This window comes from Ipomoea nil, unplaced genomic scaffold, assembly GCF_001879475.1.
Source record: "Ipomoea nil cultivar Tokyo-kokei standard unplaced genomic scaffold, Asagao_1.1 scaffold2480, whole genome shotgun sequence".
NCBI classification, from domain to species: Eukaryota; Viridiplantae; Streptophyta; class Magnoliopsida; order Solanales; family Convolvulaceae; genus Ipomoea; species Ipomoea nil.
Genome location: NW_017618908.1, coordinates 3,016,728 through 3,038,943, shown reverse-complemented (window position 1 = coordinate 3,038,943; position 22,216 = coordinate 3,016,728). Strand labels below are relative to the sequence as shown.

Sequence of the window (22,216 nt, the reverse complement as noted above, 5' to 3'; positions counted from 1 at the left end):
TGTGGGAGGTCATTAGATCGAGCCTCACTGGAAGTGTTGTGGACTCTTTGTGCTTCATTAGGTTGAGAAAGTATGTTTGAACAGATACTACAATGTAATAGAGTAAGTAGCATTCAAAAAAAAAATAATAATAAAGTTGTTTCTTCTTCACTACCCGCTATAAATTTTGACATAGTGATAAGTTCTTGATACTTGATATCAGATGATTTCTTTGCTAGTTTTGGGCCAGACGAGCTGTTGGAAGTATTTCGGTGTAAGAATAACTCCAGAATGGTATGATGACTCTCCTCTTGTTAGATGCCTCAGGGTATGCTGACATGGAGGGTTAGACGCTGGTTAACATCATCACCCAAGCTTTTTCATGGTTAAGTGTTTGTTACCTATAAGGGAAAATGTAATATTAATTCAGTAATATGACATTTTGAAAGTTAGAGAAAATTACAAAGATGTGAATAACTAATAAGGCATGTAATCAAAGATGAGGCATAATATCACCATCGTGTCCCAAATTTTAAAAATATTATAATAATATCCTCATCTTTAAAAAATTAGAATAATTCAGACAAAATTTAATCCAATTTCATTCAAAGACAGTTTAATCAATGACGTTATTGAACTCTACAACATTATCCAACAAAAGAAGATGGTTGGATGGGTAGAATATAATTCTCGTGCGAGAAAGTAATGAGTTTGATTCTTGTTATGTTATACTAAAACATGATTTACCTAGTATAGACAATTGGATTATAATAATACATGTTTTCCTCATCACCAAAAAATGTTATGAAATTATTACATTTTTCTATTTTTAGTTGGAAGAGTAACAATGTCGTCACATTTTCAATAAATAAATTAACAAACTGTTGAAATGGAATTATTGTATTTTCAATTTTTAGTTGGAAGACTAACAATGTCACATTTTCAATAAATAAAAAAATGTTGCTTGTAACTCATTAATTTTTCTAAAAAGATCCACTCTGACCTATAATGTCATTCCATATAATAGATTTATTTCGCTATTTGGTAATTTGGTTAGGTTTTTTCAGCAAGAAATATAATTCTGCATAATGGGTTATTTCTTTTGCTATGGGAAGCAATTTTCAAGGCCTCCATTGGTAATTTGGTATTGACTATTCCCAGACTTCAGTCCATTAGGATTTGTTTTTTTTTTTTTTTTTTTTTTTTTTTTAAATTTTATTATTAATCCAAAAATATCACTATAAAACCTTATAAATACATATATTCTCAAGTTTCCTTTAAACTCCTACGTTTATTTTATCGACTTCCACCATCAGTAAGTCATGCTTTTTTATTTTTATTTTATAGTTTCACATTATATACACATATACTATACACGGACGAAAACCCACTTCGTGTACAATATATTGTTTCTTTATCACTTTTTTTTTTTGTTTATTACTTGTATATATACATTTAACATTTGTATGTTTTTTTTTTTATATTTATTTTGAATAGGGACGTTTTGATTATTTAAATGATATCCCTTTTATATATATTTAATGATTTAAATGATTGAACCAAGTACAAGAATATAATTCCTCATAAAATTCTATATTTATTCATTTTATAAACCAAACAATATACTAGTATTCCTATTATATTCCAGTCAAAATTCTATTTTATTCTATATCTTTTTATTCTTTGAATCAAAAGCCACATGAAGTTATAAAATTATTATTATGGACTTCCCATGAAAAACCTAACATGATTGTTTTAATATTTGGTCAAAAAATTATCCATATTCAAAAGTATTTTAAAAGATATATATTAAAAAGTAAAACCAACAACAAAGGCAAATTATTCTGTGAATTTGAGTTTAAAATACACAATTTACATATATATTGAATGTTTACAATTCTATAAAAGATAAATTATGAATATCTAATATGTAAATTGTGAACATTAAATATATAAATTATAAATATTATTTAATATATAAATTGTGTATTTTAGACCCGACTCTACCTAATAAGTATTGAACAACAAAGGCTAGCTAGGTTATTAAAGTATGATAGGGATTCAGTATTATTTGAAATAGGTAGGCCGGTCTTGACTCTTGACCGGACCAGTTCCCCTTTCTCAGGCTGAATCCAAAATACCAGGAAGTCATATCATAATTTTTCTTCTTTTTATGATATAGAATCCCAGATTTACAACTTTTTACTTATAAAATACTCAGAAAATAAATTGACTAAAATTCAAGTTTTATAAAATAAGAAAATGAAATCTTTCAATTACAAAGAAATTGATAAATGTGTCGTTTATAACCCAAAAAAAAAACAAAAAAACAAAAAAACAAAACTGAATAAGTAGGTAGATGCGTGGAGCATGACTCTTGTACCTTTTTTTTTTTGAATGTTACTGGTTCTATTAAAATGTAGTATCTGTTCATGACTCTTGTACTTAATAAACTAAAAGTTATAAATTTAATTATTGTCAACACATTTTTTGACAAAGCTCGTTGCACATAATCTTCTTAATGCAGTTTACATCTCCTATGTAGTTTTTATGTTATTAACTTTCATGTGTGGTAGAGACGTAGAGTTGTTTACCGAATACATACCTTTGCATGATAATTCTAAGTTTCTCCCATCATCGAAAAAAATATATTAAATACAATTAGTTTTTTTTTTTTTTTTTTTTTTTTTTTTTTTTTTTTAATTCATGTGCTGATGAAAAGGGCCTAAAGTATTCCTTTAATTAGGAAAATCCGGAAAGAAAGGAAAAGCCATAAAGCTGGCATGGGCTATCCTTTGGAATCTACAGGTAAACAGCATGTAAGCTCTTTTTTTTTTTTTTTTTTTTTTTTTTTTTTTTTTTTAAATTAATTGTTTAACAATGAATATATAATGTATTATATTGCTATTGTTATGATATTATTGATATAAATATAAATGAAGTATGGTCTGTGAACCTTTGTGTAAGTGGTCATCATAATCTCATTCTACCTAGGACTATATCCCAGAATCTTTTTTGTCTGTAGTTCGCAACTCACATTGTGGCAACATTTTATGCATCGGAAATTAGGTAAATCACATTAAAAAAAAAAAAAAAAAAAAAAAAAAAAGTCAGCAACCTAGCTAGTCTGCAGCTGAACTGGTTGTCATTGACTCATTGCAGCAGGCAACAGCACAGTTAAAAACCTTGTGAGTAAACGTAAAAACATAGGACAAAAAAGGGCCTATCTTTAAAAGATCATAAGAGCAGACTAAAGTATGTGTATCCTTTGGTAGACTGGTCTGTCCTAATAGGTTAATTAAATTATATTCAATATATATATATAAAACCCCAAAATGGTTTATTCAGTGCACACCCTTAGATAGTCGTTACAGATTTTTTTTGTCACTCAGATAAAAGGGTGTCAAGTAGATGAAACATAATTATTGTAGCAAAAGATCACAAGTCCGATTCTTGCCAATACCCTTTCAGTCGAGCTCGTTGCATAGAGTCTTACTAGTTATTCCTGTCAATTCCCTCTCAGTCGAGCCTGTTGCATAGAGTACGTCTTCCTATTGATTTCTGTCAATACTACCCTCTCAGTCGAGCCTCTGAATTTATCTAGTGCACACTATTGGACAATGAGTGAAGATTTTATTCTATCACTAAAATATATATAGTACTCAAGGTTATGGGGGAGAAGAAATTTTCAAATCTAAGGAAAACCCATTGCTTTTCTTCTGTTTCTCCATAATGTACCAAATCAAGAAGCCTATTATCTACATACATAGCAGCTTTCAACATGCCATTTCCTATAGTACAGTAGCAGTATGTACCTTAGCCACATCTACTCTTTAGATTTATATCTCTTTTGATAACCTACCATCATCACATGCATATTTTTAATTTATTCCAAAATTTAAATCCCCCAAATTCATCCATCTCACTATCATAGATAAACCAACTAAACACATACACCAATGTGAAGTGGATTTAGGGAAAGATTTTTGTGTCTTTTATCAATGCTTTGGTTTACGAAAAGTCTCACAACTGGCACTATTCGAAGATGCAATACAGTCTGACTGGAAAATAATCACAAACAGATAAATTAATTTAGGTTTTTCATTGCTGATCATCTCAAATCGAAGAGGCCGATTGAGAATCAAACTTGTCTTCTATCCAATGCTTCCATGTTAAAAGAAGGGAATTAATTAGGGGATAAATTTGGAAGAAACCATTGCTTTTTTTTTTTTTTAAGTACTTAATTGATACGACTAACATAACCCTCATATTTCTGGTTTAGGGAGGAGACATCGGAATAAGAGAGATCAACTTTTTTGTTAGTACATATAGGGTTAAGAAGGCTAATCATTGAGATAATTTTAGGGGTTTTATTAGTAGGGGCCTTCAAATAAAGATTCAAACTTTATTTGTCTTATTATGAGTAGTCTTAATTCTTTTAACTAAATCAACCTTTTGATAATAAGTTTAATATGTACACATATGAAAGAGTTTACATTACTTGATATCATCTCTTGTTAGTTTTGTTGTACAATTACTTTATTAAAGACATAAGAAAATAATAGAATATCTTAAAATAAGCTAAGATGTCAAATAACACCTTAAAAAGGAGATGCTGGAGTAATAAATCAAACATCGAAGAATTTTCATGTGTGTGTATATATATGAGTATTAGAAGGTCGGGTCCTAGCTCCCATAAAGAAATGAACCTCTATCGATAATTTGTATATGTAAACACATAAAAAATAATTATATTATTTAAAGATATCACGTCTTCTGATCTGTTAGTGATGTTGTACGATTACTTTATGAAAAGTATAAAAGGAAGATAGAATATCATTTCACAAAAGCAAGATGTAAAACAACATAATTAGTAGAATTTGATTGACAAAAATTCATTTAAAAAAACAAAAAAAAACAAAAAAAAAAAAAAAAAAACAAAAACTAGACCATAACATGCCTGCATGTAGGGGAGAAAGTGCTCTCTCTCTCTCCCTGTGTCCCAAAGTGTAGAGGCATGGGATACTTTATTTAGGGTTTTAGATAGAGTGGGGGCTGGGGAGAGGAGATTTCATGGCTTAGATTGTACAATTTTTAGGACAGCAATGCTTAATTGACATCTGCCATTTGCATGGAACACATGCAGACCTGGACCGCAAATGTGAACTTCAATTCTTTTTCTTCATTTCTTCCAAAATTCAAATTATTAACAATAATTAAATACATACGACGTCAATGATCTTGTGATCAAGTGACATGAAGTGATTCTCTCAAATAAAAAGAGCTCCAATAAAAACGATATTGACTCTTTGTACAACATTACATGTTTCACGTAAAATGATGTTATAAATAAAAAACATACCACTAAATAACATTATTATAACCTTGATTTCCAACCAATTAACACATGAGAAACATCAATTGAGTTTTCATCCGACAAACAACAGATAAGGTGCAATGGGCAGCTGGCATCCTATATTTAAAACCGACCATAAAACCAACTGGAAATCACACTTAAGAGTATTAAGATGTAAAACCTAGAAAGCAAAGCATGAACAAGGAACCATAAAACACTCTCAAATACCTATATATACATACAACATATACATGGCATGCATATATATAAAGTAATAATCAAATGAGACTAGTTTTTTCCGTGAGTCCCATGATACCCTTCATAAATGCACAAAAGTGACTACACGAATGTATACAGACTAGATTGTATGCAATTCGCCCCGCATGAATGCACACAAGCTATACTGTATGCATTCGTGTACTAGCTTTTGTGCATTTATGAAGGGTTTCACGGGAACAGGTGGATGCACTTGAACATTAGTCTATATATATCCTCTCTCATGTTCTACCAAAACGAGAGATACAACATAAGGTCCGGGGCTCTGCAAACACAACTTGTATACATGTATGCATTTCACTATAATGCAGGAATCCTCAGAGGAAAAAAAAAAAAACAGTAATATTAATCCAATCAAAGTTAAATTAAAGTATTATAGTTGATGATGAGACAATATAAGTTAATATTCTATGTTTTAATCCACAGTATTATTTCATGAGACAGATAGATGATGAATGTCAAATTGTCAAGTATATTTTAACAGTTCATTTAAATTCTTTGATTTCCGGAAAACCCTCAATACTATCTGAAGGTGTGGAGATTCTATGTAAAGCCCGCCTTATGATTCTAGTCAACAGAAACCACGATAAGGTAAACCAGAATTGATTTGAATTCCGAGAAGACAGGATTGAAGATGTCCCATAAAAGTACAATAAATATGGAGTTATGTTATCCATAAGATGAATCATCATACATTATTATTACCAATTAATCAAGTAATTAAGCTAATAATAATATGACCATAGCAAAATCATACTTGAACCTCCCAACAGAAACAACTAAAGTGTTGACAAACAAACATTGTTTCCTCGTCCTTGTCATTGTTTTGCTCAAAGGATGTCAATGGATAAGGTGATTAGTAAAGGTGATTAACAATTAATTGGGAGGTTTAAGCTAATTAAGCTCTTTTTGTCATTCTCAGAAGCCATTTGGCCTTCTTTCTTTCTTTCTCTACAGACACAACAAAACTCTCATCTTTTGCAGTGTTTAAGGTCGTGGTGGTGGAAAGAATTGCGTACCAGCCATGAATGCACTGAGCGGAGTTGGGTACAGTGAAGGGTCAATCATGGTGGCAACTGCCGCCGCTTGCTGGTGGCTAGTGGCGGCGCCGGAAATGAGATTTAGCGGTTGCTGGGCTGCGCCGCTGCCTGAGGAGCCCTCATGGCCGCCGCCGGCGGAAGGGTACCGGGTTTCCGCGCCCTGATCGTAGAGAATTCCCTTGAAAACATGGCCGCCGATGCTGACCGCTGTCTGGTATGCGTACTGGTCCACTTCGTCGTCCATGGCGCTCACCTTCACGCACCGAAAAACCGCCGGAGAATTCACCTCCGCCGGGAAGTGGCCGCCCACTTCTAACCCTAGTCAAGATTGCACGTCCAAACATTTCATAATTATGGAAGAAGAATAATTCAAAACAAAAAATTGTAACATGTTTTCTAAACCATTTCTTTGAATCCTAGAAAATAACTGGATAACAATAACTACAAGATTTTAAGTTCAATTTTTCATAAAAGCCATCTATTAACTTTTTTGGTTTGAACAGACTAACTGACTTAATTTCTTGTGATTCTTTGTTACCTAAGTTATAATTAGTAACGAAGACACAATTTTATTTTCAGAATTAGTCATCACAATTTTGTGTCAAACCGGTCTCTGCCCAACAATCTTTCTGAGTGTTAGGCTTGGTTCTTTAGGGACCTTTGCCCATCAGATCATATACTCTCGAGTAGTGATTGCAGATTTTCTTGTAAAAAGATACAAAGAATTGAAGAAAATTATTACCAGAAGAAGTGGTGGTGATGCGAGTGCAGGCGAGGGGGGAAGAGCTGTCACGTTGGCGTTTGGGGTTTTCGGCACGGAAGCTAAGCGGCTGAGTTTGGTGTTGCTGGAGGGAGAAGAGCTGCTGCTGCTGCTGCCGTTCACGGCGTTTGGCGGCGGAGACCCAGGTGCTCTTCACGTGCGTCTGGCACTGAAACCCTCTGCTCTTACAGCAAGTCCGGCACCGGAGATGAGTGCAGTCTTTCTTGGCCTGGTTCCCACAGTCCTGGCAATTCACTCCGCCGCTACTACTCCCCCCACCACCACCTCCTCCTCCTCCCTGCCTCAGAACCCTAAAACTCGGCCCCGGATTCTGGTCATCACTCCCCACCAAATTCCCACCGCTACTGCTACTGCTCCCTCCGCCTCCTCCTCCGCCGTGCCCGGCGTTTCTGCTGGGCCCCACTCCTACGGAGAAATCCACCAGCTGGTGCTGCTGCACCCCACGCTGTTGATGATGATGATGCATATGATAGTACTGCTGCCATAGCTCAAAACCCTTGTTGTAGATCTCCTCATTCTTGAACAAAAACAAATTACTATTACTATTGCCACCTCCCAATTCTGGGTGGTGATGATCTTGATCTTTCCCAGACCCCCCTCCCCCTCCCCCTCCGCCGCCTCCTCCGCCGCAGCCTCCGCCACCTAAGCTGAAAAAACCGGACATTTTCTACTCCTACAATCACCTATTCTCTCTACCCTCAATTTTGTCACCATATCCATAACCTACCCTAATACTCTACTCCTACCATTACCCATCATATTTTGATTATTTTCACCCCCAAAAAGCTAATCTCAACATATAGGGTTTGACAAAAGAAAACTTTGAATCCTAGCAGCCAGCTGTTCCTCAGTACTCACCACTAAAAGTCTAAAACCATCAAGATTCTGACACCCAAAAAAAATAAAAATCTGGGTGGGTTCAAGAACGGCTTCAAGAAATTTTACGGGTAACTCAGTTGATTCTTGAGCGAGAAATGATGGGAAAAGGGTGAGGAAATTTTAGGGTATATTGAAGTTTATGAGGGCATTGAATTCACTGCCCTGCAAACGCCGCCATGATCACTGGCAAAGAAGCTCAATTAGGACACTATCTCTCTCTCTCTCCCTTTCTCTCTCTATATCTATGTATCTCTGTATCTAAACCTATGGGGGGTAGGATTTAGGAGTAATGTTTTGGGGGGTTTTCTCTCTCTATATATGCAATAGTTTTGGGCTGCAAACAGAGGACTGTGGTTTTTTGAGCAGACAGTGGGATGTTGCCATTCTTCTACGGTGGTGCAGTTTCTGTGGCAGTCTGCTGCAACCAAAAAAAAATAAAAATTTAAAAGGATGGGTGAATCTTGGCCCTTGCATGATGGAACGGACGGCTCAGAACTGTCCACGTGGCTTGCACTTAATCTGCTTTTGCGTATCCGTCCTTGCACCGTAAAACACGCTCCTATAATTAATGGCAAACTCCCCAAACATTATTATTCTCCTCATCTCTATTTTCCCTTCCCTTTCTTGTTTAATGAAGCCAATATGTGATGCATATATCAAATTAGGAAACACTAATTGATGGGATTCCTTGGAGATCTTGTAATCTAGCGAAATCCACTTATTATTTTATCCCCAATTATATTTAACTTTTAGTTCACAATCAATTCAAGCACAAAGAGCTAATAGCGCCTCCGCTGCATAACTACGTACTATCTCAATCAATTGAAGCAAAAAAAGCCTGAGAGGCGATCCCACAATTTCCCACTTAAGGGAGTTATAATTTGGTGCCATTGGACCACAAGGTAGATTACTATCACATAGTATAATTAATTTGGGATAATAGAGTTCGAGTTTACTGAGAGGAATACTTTGGGAGTGTTTGGTAAATAATAGTTATTAGCTGATTTCTGTTAAAGGTTCGATCCTTGGCTTTGGGAATTGAGCAGCCTTAAATCTCCAGGCTAGCTGTCCCACCTAAAAGAGGTGCCTACAATCCAACGAGGTGATTAGTCACTGTGTCCGACGGTGGAAATCCTGGGTATACCCAAAAAAAATTAGCTGATTTGGGTTAGTGGATTTTAATAGTTGATATCATTAGCTTATTGTAAAAAAAAAATGTTTGCTAAATTAGCTGATAGCTGATTACATGCAAAATGACTTTATCAAAAAGCTGATCGGAAAAACTATTTTAAACATCCTTTTGAATTTTACCATTTTAAAACAATAAGTTGTTACAAAAAGTTAATTAATCAAACACTCACATTGATTGTTTAACCAAATCAAATAGTTAAACAGCTAATAATGATCAAATAAATCAAAATTAACTAATAAGCTAACTATGTTACCAAACAGAACATTTATGTAAAACTATACTTAACATGATATACACATACAAGAATAGTCTTTTGCACTCGATACTATGTACATATACATTGTACCAGATTATAGTATTATACTAGTAACGATTTCTAGTTGTACCCGATAAAATCATATATCAATATATACATTACAATTTCGAATGCAATAGACAGCAGTACTAGTCAAGACCATAAATTTATTCATATATGAATGTATAATATATGTGTATATATAGTTATATACACACACAATAGATGGCAGATATAGGTCAACCCCTCCGATAGCAACAGGAGTGATGTAACGACCATGGGAAGACAGACAGGGGTAGTGGGGGGGGGGGGGGGATCATCAATTAATTATTATATCTATATACATGTGCATACAATAAAGTATAATGCATTAGGCAATCAAAACCTTATACGTTATTCATCATCAATTAATATATCCTTAGCTACCTACGAGTATAAGAACGGTCTGTCAGTTGTCTAAGGTGAATGGGACATGCACAAAAAAGGTCTGAGGGGTAACAAGATAAATTATTATTATTATTATTATTATTATTATTATTATTATTATTATTATTATTATTATTATTATTATTATTATTATTATTATTATTATTATTATTGTTGTTGTTGTTGTTGTTGTTGTTGTTGTTGTTGTTGTTGTCAGGGACGGAGCCAGAAATTCGGTTGAGGGGGGGCGAAACAGTACAGACGGATTCAGAAAATTTTTCTAGAAAGGGCGAAACATTAAAACAAAAGAGATAATTTAAAAATAAATAAATAAACTACCTAAGAAATATAATTGTAAATATTGTTGGATATGGACGAAAAATAAAACACATCGAAACTTTATAAAAATATTCATAACAAAATATGACACATAATTAATAAAATAATTTGAATAGAAAACACATTATAAATTACACAAACTATGTTGATGCTAAGATTAGAACCCTTAACTTCATTATTACCAAAGTTGTGCACTACCACCTACTCTAACTCACTTCTTATTAATATTTTATAGTTTTTTTATACTAATACTAAAACATGTACTATATATACATATATACATATAAATACTATATACGGGGTGGGGTGGGGTGAGAGGGGGCGGCCGCCCCCACTGCCCCCCCCCCTCTCTCCCTCCGTCCCTGGTTGTTGTTGTTGTTGTTGTTAGCAATAAAATTATATAATAATTGCTATGTTATAGTCATAGGCACTCAACATCATATGGAATATGAAAATGCAACCATATATGAATAAATTTCATAGCATGCCTTCACCCATTATTACTTAATATTTATTATTTATTACCAAAATCAAGCATCTATAACGATATTAAAAGTTAGTTGCAATTAGTAAAAGAAATCTCGATGAAGACTTTTTTGGAGTTTTTAGTTTATATAAAAGAGAGCGAGTACTAGAGTTTCTATGCTGATGAGATTTTTGGACTGGAGAAAAAAAAAAGAAGAAGAAGAGTGTTTTGCATGCTCTTATGAGCCGAGTTTGCGTGCAGTGTGATCTTCATGTGCCTTCTAGGGGTGTGTGAGTGATCACCAATTGGTGACCGCTCACACTTTTTTGTTATTTATTTATTATTCTTTCTGCTTACATATATAGCTTTGGGTTGCACAAAAATCTCACTTTAATTTTTAGTTGGTGCAGTGTGAATGCTCTAAAATAATAATTATTTTATTTTTGTATATTTGCATAGCCACCAACGCCTATCAATTGTCAAGATTAAGTGTTTATCATTACGTCAAAATTAAAAATATAACTACTAGTGAAAACATAACTTTATTTGCTTATACATGTGTAGCAATCAATTCCAAAGTTATATGATAAGATGCTGGACTTAAATCTTCAAGCATTTCCCAACGTTTATTTAAGAAATTTTCTACAATAACAAAAAGATATGGTGCCTAGTATTATAAATAGACTCAATATTATTCTATTTAATTACCAAAATACTACTACCATTTTTTAGTACAACTCGGTTACAATTGTAGTAATCTCAACTTACTAAAACACAAAGAGTCAATATCACTTCCACGAGAGATCGAGCAACTTCGTATCACTAGACTAGTGATTGGCAATGTCAATTATATTTAACATAATTATATATGATATATTTTATTGTACTGAATATTACAGAGTATTAATATCACTCTTAATAATAATACTCAGTATGATCAATAATAGATCGAGGCAATTGACTACATAGAACTTGTCCCCAGAACAATAGTTTAGTGAATGAGCAGTTGCACTCAAAATAATTATGTTCAAACTATACCAGCGTCCACAAACAATATCGAGGTGTGCTCCACCAATTTAGTATGAAATTGGAGTTGATCGATGAACTCCTTGTACACAAAAAATTACAATATATAGTTCAACAAAACCTAAAAACCAGATTTATCAAAAAAGAAAAAAAACACTATAGAGTTTAATTTCTTAAATAATTAAGTCAAAGATTCTTGAACTGTTGTTAATTATGAAGGCTTGGCCGGTGAAGGGATGCTAGCCAAATGATTAGTTTACTTTTTCATTAATTTACTGAGTTACTATACATTTACCTTGACAATATAGTATTGAAGACAAATATCAATATTTTGGTATTTTACCTACTAGTAATTCACCCGCACGATACACGAAAAAAAATTATGTTATTATAAATATAAATAAAAAATAAAAAAACTAAAATATTTTAAATTATTTAATATAATAATATTTTTGAGCTTCCATTGGTCAAGTATTTATTATTTTTATAGAATACAAAATTACAATTAAAATTAAAATTAAAATTAAAATTAAAATTTTGTAATGGTTAATATAATCTCTAATTATGTGCATATTCAAATAAACTTATAGAGAGAATTTACATAATTACATTTATTTATTCTTAATTGTATTTCATCTATATTATAATTTTCACAATACGAATAATAACTAAGATAATTACATTTGGAAAGCAAATTTCAAATTTTGTATGAGTAAATTTAAACTCTAATTGAACACATTTTTTATATGATTATATAATATATAGCTATTTTATTTTTCAAAAGTATATTTTTTCTATGATTATATAATATATAGCTATTTATTTTTCAAATGTTGTACTTTTTTTTTATTATAATAAATAATGTTGTGGCATTAATTGTAACATTAATTACTTCCCAAACCTTATAACTTTATTATAGTTAAGATAATATTCGATATATTCTTACCATTGTAAATATAATTTTGAATCAATTTAAGACGTGCTTGCGGAGTTGGATTCATATTATGGAGAAGCTAAGCTTGACTCAAAAGTAAATAACAAGAGAGTTTAGTGTTTAGGTTTAGATTCTACCTGTCCCATTTTATCGATCATATTGATATTTATTATTTAATAATCAAATTAATTTCTATTACTTATTTTCTATATTCTCTTTTTTTATTTGATAGATTTTAATTTAATTTCAAATATACAATTTTTATTCATTAGCATTATTAAAAAATTTGATAAATAACTGAATTAACACTCAATGAATTATACACATAAAATAAAACAAAGAAAATATTGAACAATTAAAGTCATATTTACAATTATTATTATTATTATTATTATTATTATTATTATTATTATTATGGAACATAAAGTACCATCTATTAAGAGTGATAGTGATCAATAATTGTTCAAACAAATACTAGTAATCATACCTTTTGGTCAAAATCAATTGATGTTTTAGTAGAACAGTATAAGAACAATGTAGGGTAAGGAGCTCTTTGATAAGACATTAACTCAACCACATCCATCCAAACTCCAAATATCTTTCTATTAGGAATTGTGGTCTAAACAACTTTAATTTGTCATCATACCATATGCATGTTATAGTCACAATTGTGCTAATAATTTATATGATACTATAGGGTAATGTTCTTGTATATATATTTAAATGTGTTTAAAATTATATTCTAGTGGGTAAAATTATTGATTACAGTCAGGGACAGATCTAGAAAATTATTTGAGTGGGGTGAATTTCAAATGACTTTAGAAATGTCAATGACAAAATACCAAACACCCATAATAAGATTTAAATACAAATTGCATTATAAATTACCATACAATATTTATGATAGACTAACATTTTAAAATACTATAAAAAAAATATTTATGAAAGGAGATAAGCTAGATTAAAGGTGACACGCGATATTTTATGTCAAGTTTAGAGTTCAAATCGATGAGAGTTAGTCGATCAAAACTGAATTCAATAATCACAAGCTGTTACAATAAAAGATACCTACAGGAGATGGTAACACAAACGTCTCATATAGAATAGGCTAGGAATTGAAAAAAATCAACTAAACTATTTAAATATTTAACACTTTGTACGTGTGTGTATATATATATATATATATATATATATATATATATATATATATATATATATATATATATATATATATATATATATATAACCATTGTTGTAAAAATTGCACCTTGACACTGATTAATTGGCGCTTATCGACAGCTTAGCGTATCACCATAATCGATAATTTAGGCCCGCATAGGTAGCTCAACTCGTCATAGAGGTGAAACTTTAGAAGAATGACCAGGGATCGAGTCTCACCAGCGGCAGTGTGGGAGCAACCTTTCAAAGTGAGGGGGGCTCCTTGTGCGCAGTGAGCACCGGTCTAGCTTCTATGGTTCAACCTCTCAAAGTGAGGGGGCTCCTTGTGCGTAGTAAGCACCGATCTAGCTTCTATGGTTCATGTTCAGTTGAGTCACAATGATTTACATCCTCCCAAATGCTCTGTCGGGCCGGGGTGTGGGGAGCCCTTAGGGTTGGGGTTCAGCCTTTTTGAAGAATAATCCCTAAGTGTTGACCACACCAGGCCGGCCTCCACCCAATAGAAGTTCAATTAAACTCTTTCTGGTGCTTTCAATGAGATAGTGCTAGTATTTCTTAGCTTAAAGGAGTATTTATTATGAGAAACTTATAAAATCTTCTATAAATAATTATTTTTATGAAATTTTATACACCTATTTGGCGTGGTTTCATCTATTATTAGAAAATCAACTTAATCGAATCACCTGATGTACTCTAATTAGTGGCCATAATTAATCATAATTACTGGAATTATGATAATAAAAAATCAGTAATTATTTAGTCATTTAATACAAATCATTGTACCTCTTTTTCCACAAAATAGTTTCAACCATTATTAAAAACATCATTAAGGTTCAAACTCGAACCGTCCACATTATACTAAAAAATTGTAGTCAACATAGTACAATTAATCAATTTTATTATTTATCTCATTAATCATTATTTTGGTCTTTTTAAAATATCCGATTATAAGTTATAACTCATATATAATTTTCTAATGCCCAATTTTGGAAAGACTTTAATTCCACTATTTTCAATTATCAAAATATACATGTCCTTAACAATAGGATTTAAATTCGTGACATGCTATAATATCAATTGTCATGATCAAAATTTTACTACTAAATCAAAATTTATACTTGATATTGAAAACAATTGAAACTTATTTTCTCATATTTGGGTAGCAGTTAGCACCGCATTTCGACGGCAAGATGTTAGACCCGATTATCCATGTCCTTGCATAACACTTACCACTACGCTAAAAGTTATAACTAGTAGTAGCCAGTATCACGTGACATTCCGATCCGACAACAGAATGTTAAACTTAGTCCTCCAATCTTCTACATAATAATCTTTCCTAGCACCTGTCACTTTCAACATGTGACTTGCTTTGTTACTAATTATTATCAAGATCAACGACTTTCGTTACGTCCAAAGTTATAATTAATGGGAAATGAACATCTCTATTTTCTTATAATCGTATACGAGTCAGTGTCGTATTTTTATAATAAAATGTCAGATTTAACTTTTCAAACCTCCATCCAACAAATGCTGGAAGAATTATTCATATGAATTATTATATATATATTAATCATAATTCATACATGTGCGGCTAATTAGTGCCCAAACATGAAAGGCAATAACCTGATGGGAATTAAAAAATAGTTTTCAAAATTTGGTTTTTAGGGGCCCGAGGATGTATTTATTAGTATTTGACCCCTTTTCTCCTACCTTGAGACCTTCATCCCAATTAAGATTGCATTTCCATATTTTTTATATATATACTTTTTGTGCATATGCACATGTTCTGTTCGACAAAATGTCTGATAAAAATTTATATTCCATCACCAATTGTTTGATGTCCATTTCTCCATGAAATCTGCTAAAAGCCAAATTTACCTTTACTACTTTCTCAAAACTCAAAACCATGATCATATCCGACCTAAATCTACTCTCATTTCTTCAAGGGTAGGTAAGGTTTGAGTTGCTGAATTTCACAATCCTTAATTAATTATTCTTTTATATTTACTTATTTTTTAATAACGACCATGGTTGAAAAAATCGTTAGGCGCTCTTCAGGCGTTTGGAACGTCTAGGCGGTGATTAATCGGCACTTAGGCATCTGTAGTGTATTTTTTATTTTTAAAAATTTTGTTTAAATTTTAAAATTTTTTTATGATTTGATAATTATAAACTATTTAATAATTTAATAATATTATTAAAATATTAAATATTTACCTAAAAATAGAGTTTGAACAATTTAGGGTTATTTTCACTCAAAACGATGTCATTTTGAGTGAAATAACACATTTAAAAAATAAGGGAACAATAACTAATCGCTCGTGACCTAGTCAGTGTCTAGGTGCATTTTGAGTGAAATAACACATTTAAAAAAGAAGGGAACAATAACTAATCGCCCGTGACCTAGTCAGTGTCTAGGCGCCCTAGACCAATCAATGCCTAGTAGGCCTAGGCGGCGCTTAGGCGTCTAATTTGCCTCATAGACCACCGATTATGGTGATATGCTAGGCGGTTGGCCAGCGTCTAGTGCCTAGTCGCCGATTAATCGGTGCCTAGACGAGATTTTTGCAACACTGATAACGACATAAATTTGTTGTTAGTATTAAAGAGTGTGCATTGGATAAATTTTGTTTCAGTATAATAATATGCAAACCACACAAGAAATGTAACCGTATTAAAAGATGTAATGTACCATGAGCTCAACTGAGAGAGCTGTGATGGCAATTATATTGATTTATTTAAGAATAATTAGTTTTAGACTAGTTAGCTAGACCAATATACATAAACCAAATGAGATTTACAAATAGAGTTATGGAAAGATTTGGCATCCTATGCCAACCCAAGCCTCTATTTGTTTATGGACTTGGACTTTGATAGTTCTTGAACTAATTAAATGGAGTTTTAGTCTTGTTAAGAGATATACTCTCTACATATTTGATTGGAGTTTTTAATTAAATTCTCATTAATTTCAAATATAATAAGAATAGTATTTATAATATCAATTATTCATCGTTGGATTTTCAGTCTAGAGATGATACGATTAAATACTCAAATAAACATAATAAGTACTCAATTAAAGAAATAAACCCAAGGGTGCTAAACCTTCTCAACATATTGAAGCACAAAGAGTAAATATCGCATTCACTAAGACTCAAATCCACAACCTACCATATAGGAAACCTCCAATATGAGAGAGCGAGAGCAACTAGTGTCTGAGTCTCGAACTTACAACTTCTCATATGGGGAACCTATAAACCACACATGATAAATAAATCGTACTAGGAAAACTATGTGCAACGAACTCAACCAAGAGAGCATTGGCAAGAATAGAATTTGTGACATTCTAGAACAACAATTATTTTTCACCCACTTAATTACTCCATTTGAGACTGATTTCAAATATGTTAATATAACAATGACAAATTATTCTGTGGACTCAGGTCCACATTGCAAGGTGGACCCATGTCCAATTGTTCACAATTTAACTTTTAAAATTTCACAATTCGTATACCACGAACACACAAATATACAATGTTAACATACATGTAATTGATTATCTTGTTTTGTATTCATGAGTTCCTTTCAAATACTGCAGTCACACAATATTAAAATATTAAGATTTGATGACCATGTATTGTATTCACTAATTTCTTGTGTTTTAACTTAAAAACACAATTTATATTCTAGAAGTTCATAATTCCAATACTAAAAATATACAATTTATACATCGTTTAGAGCCAGAATCCACTTTACAGGTGAACCCTGATCCGGTATAACAACTCTATAACATCAATAGTTATGTTGTGCAACCGAATGCACCATGCACATGGTGCATACGATGCAAAACTACGTCATTGTGGATATATAGTTATGAATTTCTGGATATATAGTTATGAATTTCTGGATATTTAGTTCATTCATTGTGGATATTTAGTTCATTCATTGTAGATATTTACTTCATTCATTCACTGTAGATATATAGTTATGAATTTATGGATATATAGTTATGAATTTATGGATATTTAGTTCATTCATTGTGGATATTTAGTTCAATCATTGTGAATATTTAGTTCATTCATTGTGGATATTTGGTTCATTCATTATGGATTTTTACTTCATTCATTCACTGTGGATATATAGTTATGAATTTATGAATATATAAAAATGTTATTATCGAAAATCAAACATGATTTCTTCTTTAAGTGGAACGTGCGTTTTTTAACCAAAACGACGTCGTTTTACATCGAATGCACCATGCGCATGGTGCATTCGGTTGCACAGCATAATTTGCGCTATAACATTAGAGTCTCTTCTAAAAATGATAGTGAATTGCAAAGATAAGATACCCTAAGAAGATAATTGAGGAAAGTAAAATATGTGGAGGGCCTTAAAGTATGCTGAGAGGAAATAAAGTGAGAGAGACAACCCAAAAAGTTTTTAAAAAATTCTGAAGTAAATAATGGGAAATTGAAAACAGTACATAAAAGAGAGAAGTGAATGAATAGGATGTTTTTTGAGAGTCCCAATAATATGTATATATAATTGTGTCATATATATATATCTATATGTCTCGAGCCATGTGCCATTCCTCTCTCATCTCCCATCCGTTGACTCTCTCTCCCTCTCGCACTTTTATTCCGTCAGATGGAATGAATGTGTTGCTGTTGTTGGCCATGTCTCTTCTTTATCCCACCAAAATTATCATTAATTTCATCATCACTTAATAGGGTTAAGAGAGTGTTTGGTTGGGAAGATAAAATTAGAGAAGAAAAAAATTACTTAGTATAATTTATTAGAAAAAAATAATGTGAGAATAATGTAAAAATTTAAATTATATTGTTTGGTAAGGAGAAATTAAATTATTAAGGATGTAAAGAGTATATGTGATATATAAATTAAAATTTCATCTTGTAATAATAATAATAATCATCTCACCGAAAAGAAGTGTCTACAATTCAGCGATGAGATTAGTCAGTGTGTTCGACGGTGAAAATCCTGAGTACACCAAAATAATAATAATAATAATAATAATAATAATAATAATAATAATAAAAGAAAAAAATGTTGTTTTCATATCTTTTTTCTCTCTATGCTATGTTGAATTGAAATTCATATGCGAGGAGACATGAATTCCAATTCAACAAATGGATGGAATTACAACCCAACACTGTAATTTGAGTCTCAAAGAATTGTTTTGTAATTGCATTTCAATTATTACAACCAACCAAACACCCCATAAATGTTTAATTTGGTTGGGTATTTTGTTACATATTTCTATTTCATCATCACTTTATTTGTTAATATTACAGTATTACATATTGATCAAACCGAATGGTTCAAATGAAGACGGAATTAACTTCAAGAGTCCGATGTACTGGATAAATTTTACTCTAATATGTAATAGCGTGATAAGTATATATATCCTAGATTGTAGAGTAATGTTAAGTCGGGTCATATTTTACCTATTCGAGCATGATCCTTCATCTTTTTGTCTATAGTTGCATGAGAAGTTCTTGTATATACAACTGATTTGGTTTGGCATTTAGCTTGATAATTACAAAGTTTCAAGTTCAATACTGGGTGGGAGTTTGCTTATTAACCATCTCAGTTTGAGCCAATCAGTTATGAAAACATAAGGTCCTTGTTGGCTAAAATCGCAAAACAAATTTCACCCAGAGCAGAGTTTGCTCCCATTAGTGAGTCTGGCATAGTGGCATAAGATATACTCAAATCCATCCCCAACTAACCAAACCAACCCTGTGAATTTGGGGAGTATTATTAACTTATGGTATTTAATGACAGTGCATAAGTTAATTAATTTGTGTTGGCTGCAGGCAGCTCAAAAACAACTTTTATTTGGTTTGCATTAATGGGAGATCAGATCAGATGAGGGCATTGAATTGAATAAACTGTCTGTTCATAGAATGCTAGCTACAATCAATATATACTACATACTGCAAATAGCATAACTTTAGCTTTAAGGGCTTTTGAAACTTTTAGTTGCTACTTATTAATGATAGCATGTTTTGTTAGGCTACTAGTGATTGTTACCATTCACTATGCTACTATTAATAACTATTGCCAAACACCTGTCACTATTTGTCTTCTGGTTAGTTGATATTGAATAAGTATGCTTTTAAATGAATTATTGGGGTTGAAACAGTCTAATTAATCATTCCCCTAAACTTATCCTGGTAGAAAATGTAATGATGCAAGGGAATCTAACCCGCAGTTGAACCCAAGAAATCTAATAAGTCGCTCTCGTTGTAAGTCGAACTTATAACATTTAGATTACCAAGTGAACAACATGATCGATCAATTTGGCTAGGGTTGTCCCAGCAATCTGTTATCAATTTAAATAGTATGTATCGTTGTATTTGTTTATTATATCAATAAAAAAAAATGAAAGAAGTAAAGCTTTAAATAGGTTCCAAGTTTGACTCTTGGTCCAGTGGGAACGGTCTATTGATCTTCTTAGTTTGAGTCGGTCAGCTATGAGCAACTTAGACTGATTCACCTCCTTTTAGTCCTTTGTCGGTTAGAGTCACAATACGAGATTTTTCTCAGTGCATACTCTCGGGTAGTGGCTGGTTGGCTACTGGTATCCATCGTCACCCAAAAAGGAAAAGAAGTAGTAAAGCTTTAATTGATACGTAACTACGATATTCATGTAATTGTTCGCAAAGCAAGTATAAGAAAATAAATTTGCACATTCCCTATAAGTTATATATAACTTTTGATGTACTGATATGTGCATAGTGCTTACATAAATTTTTTATTTTTCATTTTTAAAAATTTATGACAACGTTAATGGTTTCAACACTGGAAAGTTACGAAGAGAATTGATAGTGAATTTAGATGATTGTATTGATGGTAATATTCCGTACAAATTTAGGGTGTTCCCACTGCTTGGATTAACTACAAACAAAATGTGTTCTACATTAAATGTAGTGACTCCCACATTAAATGCAACACTCTCGTACTAATAAATAATGCTTGGATTAACTCCCGGCTCTGACTATTGTCATTGTTTGTTTATTCTGACTCTTTCTACCCATTACATAAAGTTTCGAGTTAGACTCGAAACCTAGCTAGACAATTATCCAATTATCTCGTCATCTGATTAAAAGAATGGTAGCTTCAACTTGAAGAGAGACAAAGAATCCAGCTCAAGTTGAGGGTGGAAGATGGTGGGGGGAGTTTATGATAATGTAAATTAGAAAAGTGATGAGTGCAAACCATATATATAATCCTATGAATTTAAAAGAAAGGATAATTTTGCACGATGAAACATTTGTAGTCTTTAATGTGGGCAGCACTAGGAAAGTCTAGGGTTTCACATAGGTTGTGTGTTTAATATGGGATTTTCAATTGTTATCTCCATAAGGAAATTAAAACCCATCCCATTCACAAGTCTCCATCACAACTTCTGTTTACTTGTTCGCAACTAGTTTGGGTCTAGCTGAGATGAGGAAGAACAGGTGGCCCCCACCCTATCCTAGTCATCACATGGTGGGCCCGGAAAGGGGCCCCACGTGTTTATAATAATTTATCGCAAACATGTACTGTGGATTATATTTCAAATTAAAAAAAAAAAATGTACTGTGGATTACATTATTATACACTGATTTGATGATGAGGTGAGAAATACTATATATGTAGTTAAGTGATATTTTTTGCATGTATGCAACATTTTGTTCATGCTACATACAAGTGTATGCATGTATCTACTCTATCATAAAATATTTTTTTAAGTGTTCCAAATAAGATTCTCGAATTTTAAAAATAAGAACTAATTCAATCCAAATCCATAACGTGATATATATATATATATATATATATATATATATATATAATACGGATCAAATGCAGATGGTGTGCTCAAGTGCAAACGTGGGGTGAGATGAGAGTCATTGATCTTGTCAAAATTAACGTCTATAATTAACCAGGATTATAAAAAACGCGGTGACAATTTAATCTTTTTTCCATCTAGGTCAAATTTAAGATGCGTGGTTTTTGTGCTTAAGGTGCGTGATTTCTGTGTTGTG

The 22,216-nt window shown here is 32.1% G+C and overlaps 1 protein-coding gene across 1 annotated transcript; it reads right to left on the bottom strand.

The window, feature by feature from the left end:
• Positions 1-6,092: 6,092 nt before the first annotated feature.
• On the bottom strand, positions 6,093-8,027 carry LOC109152742 (protein SHI RELATED SEQUENCE 1-like; the record flags this gene model as incomplete). The annotated part of the gene is made up of 2 exons (XM_019300391.1): positions 6,093-6,969; positions 7,394-8,027. Coding segments are annotated over 2 exons (1,005 nt in total), but the record flags the coding sequence as incomplete, so codon positions are not given.
• Positions 8,028-22,216: the final 14,189 nt, after the last annotated feature.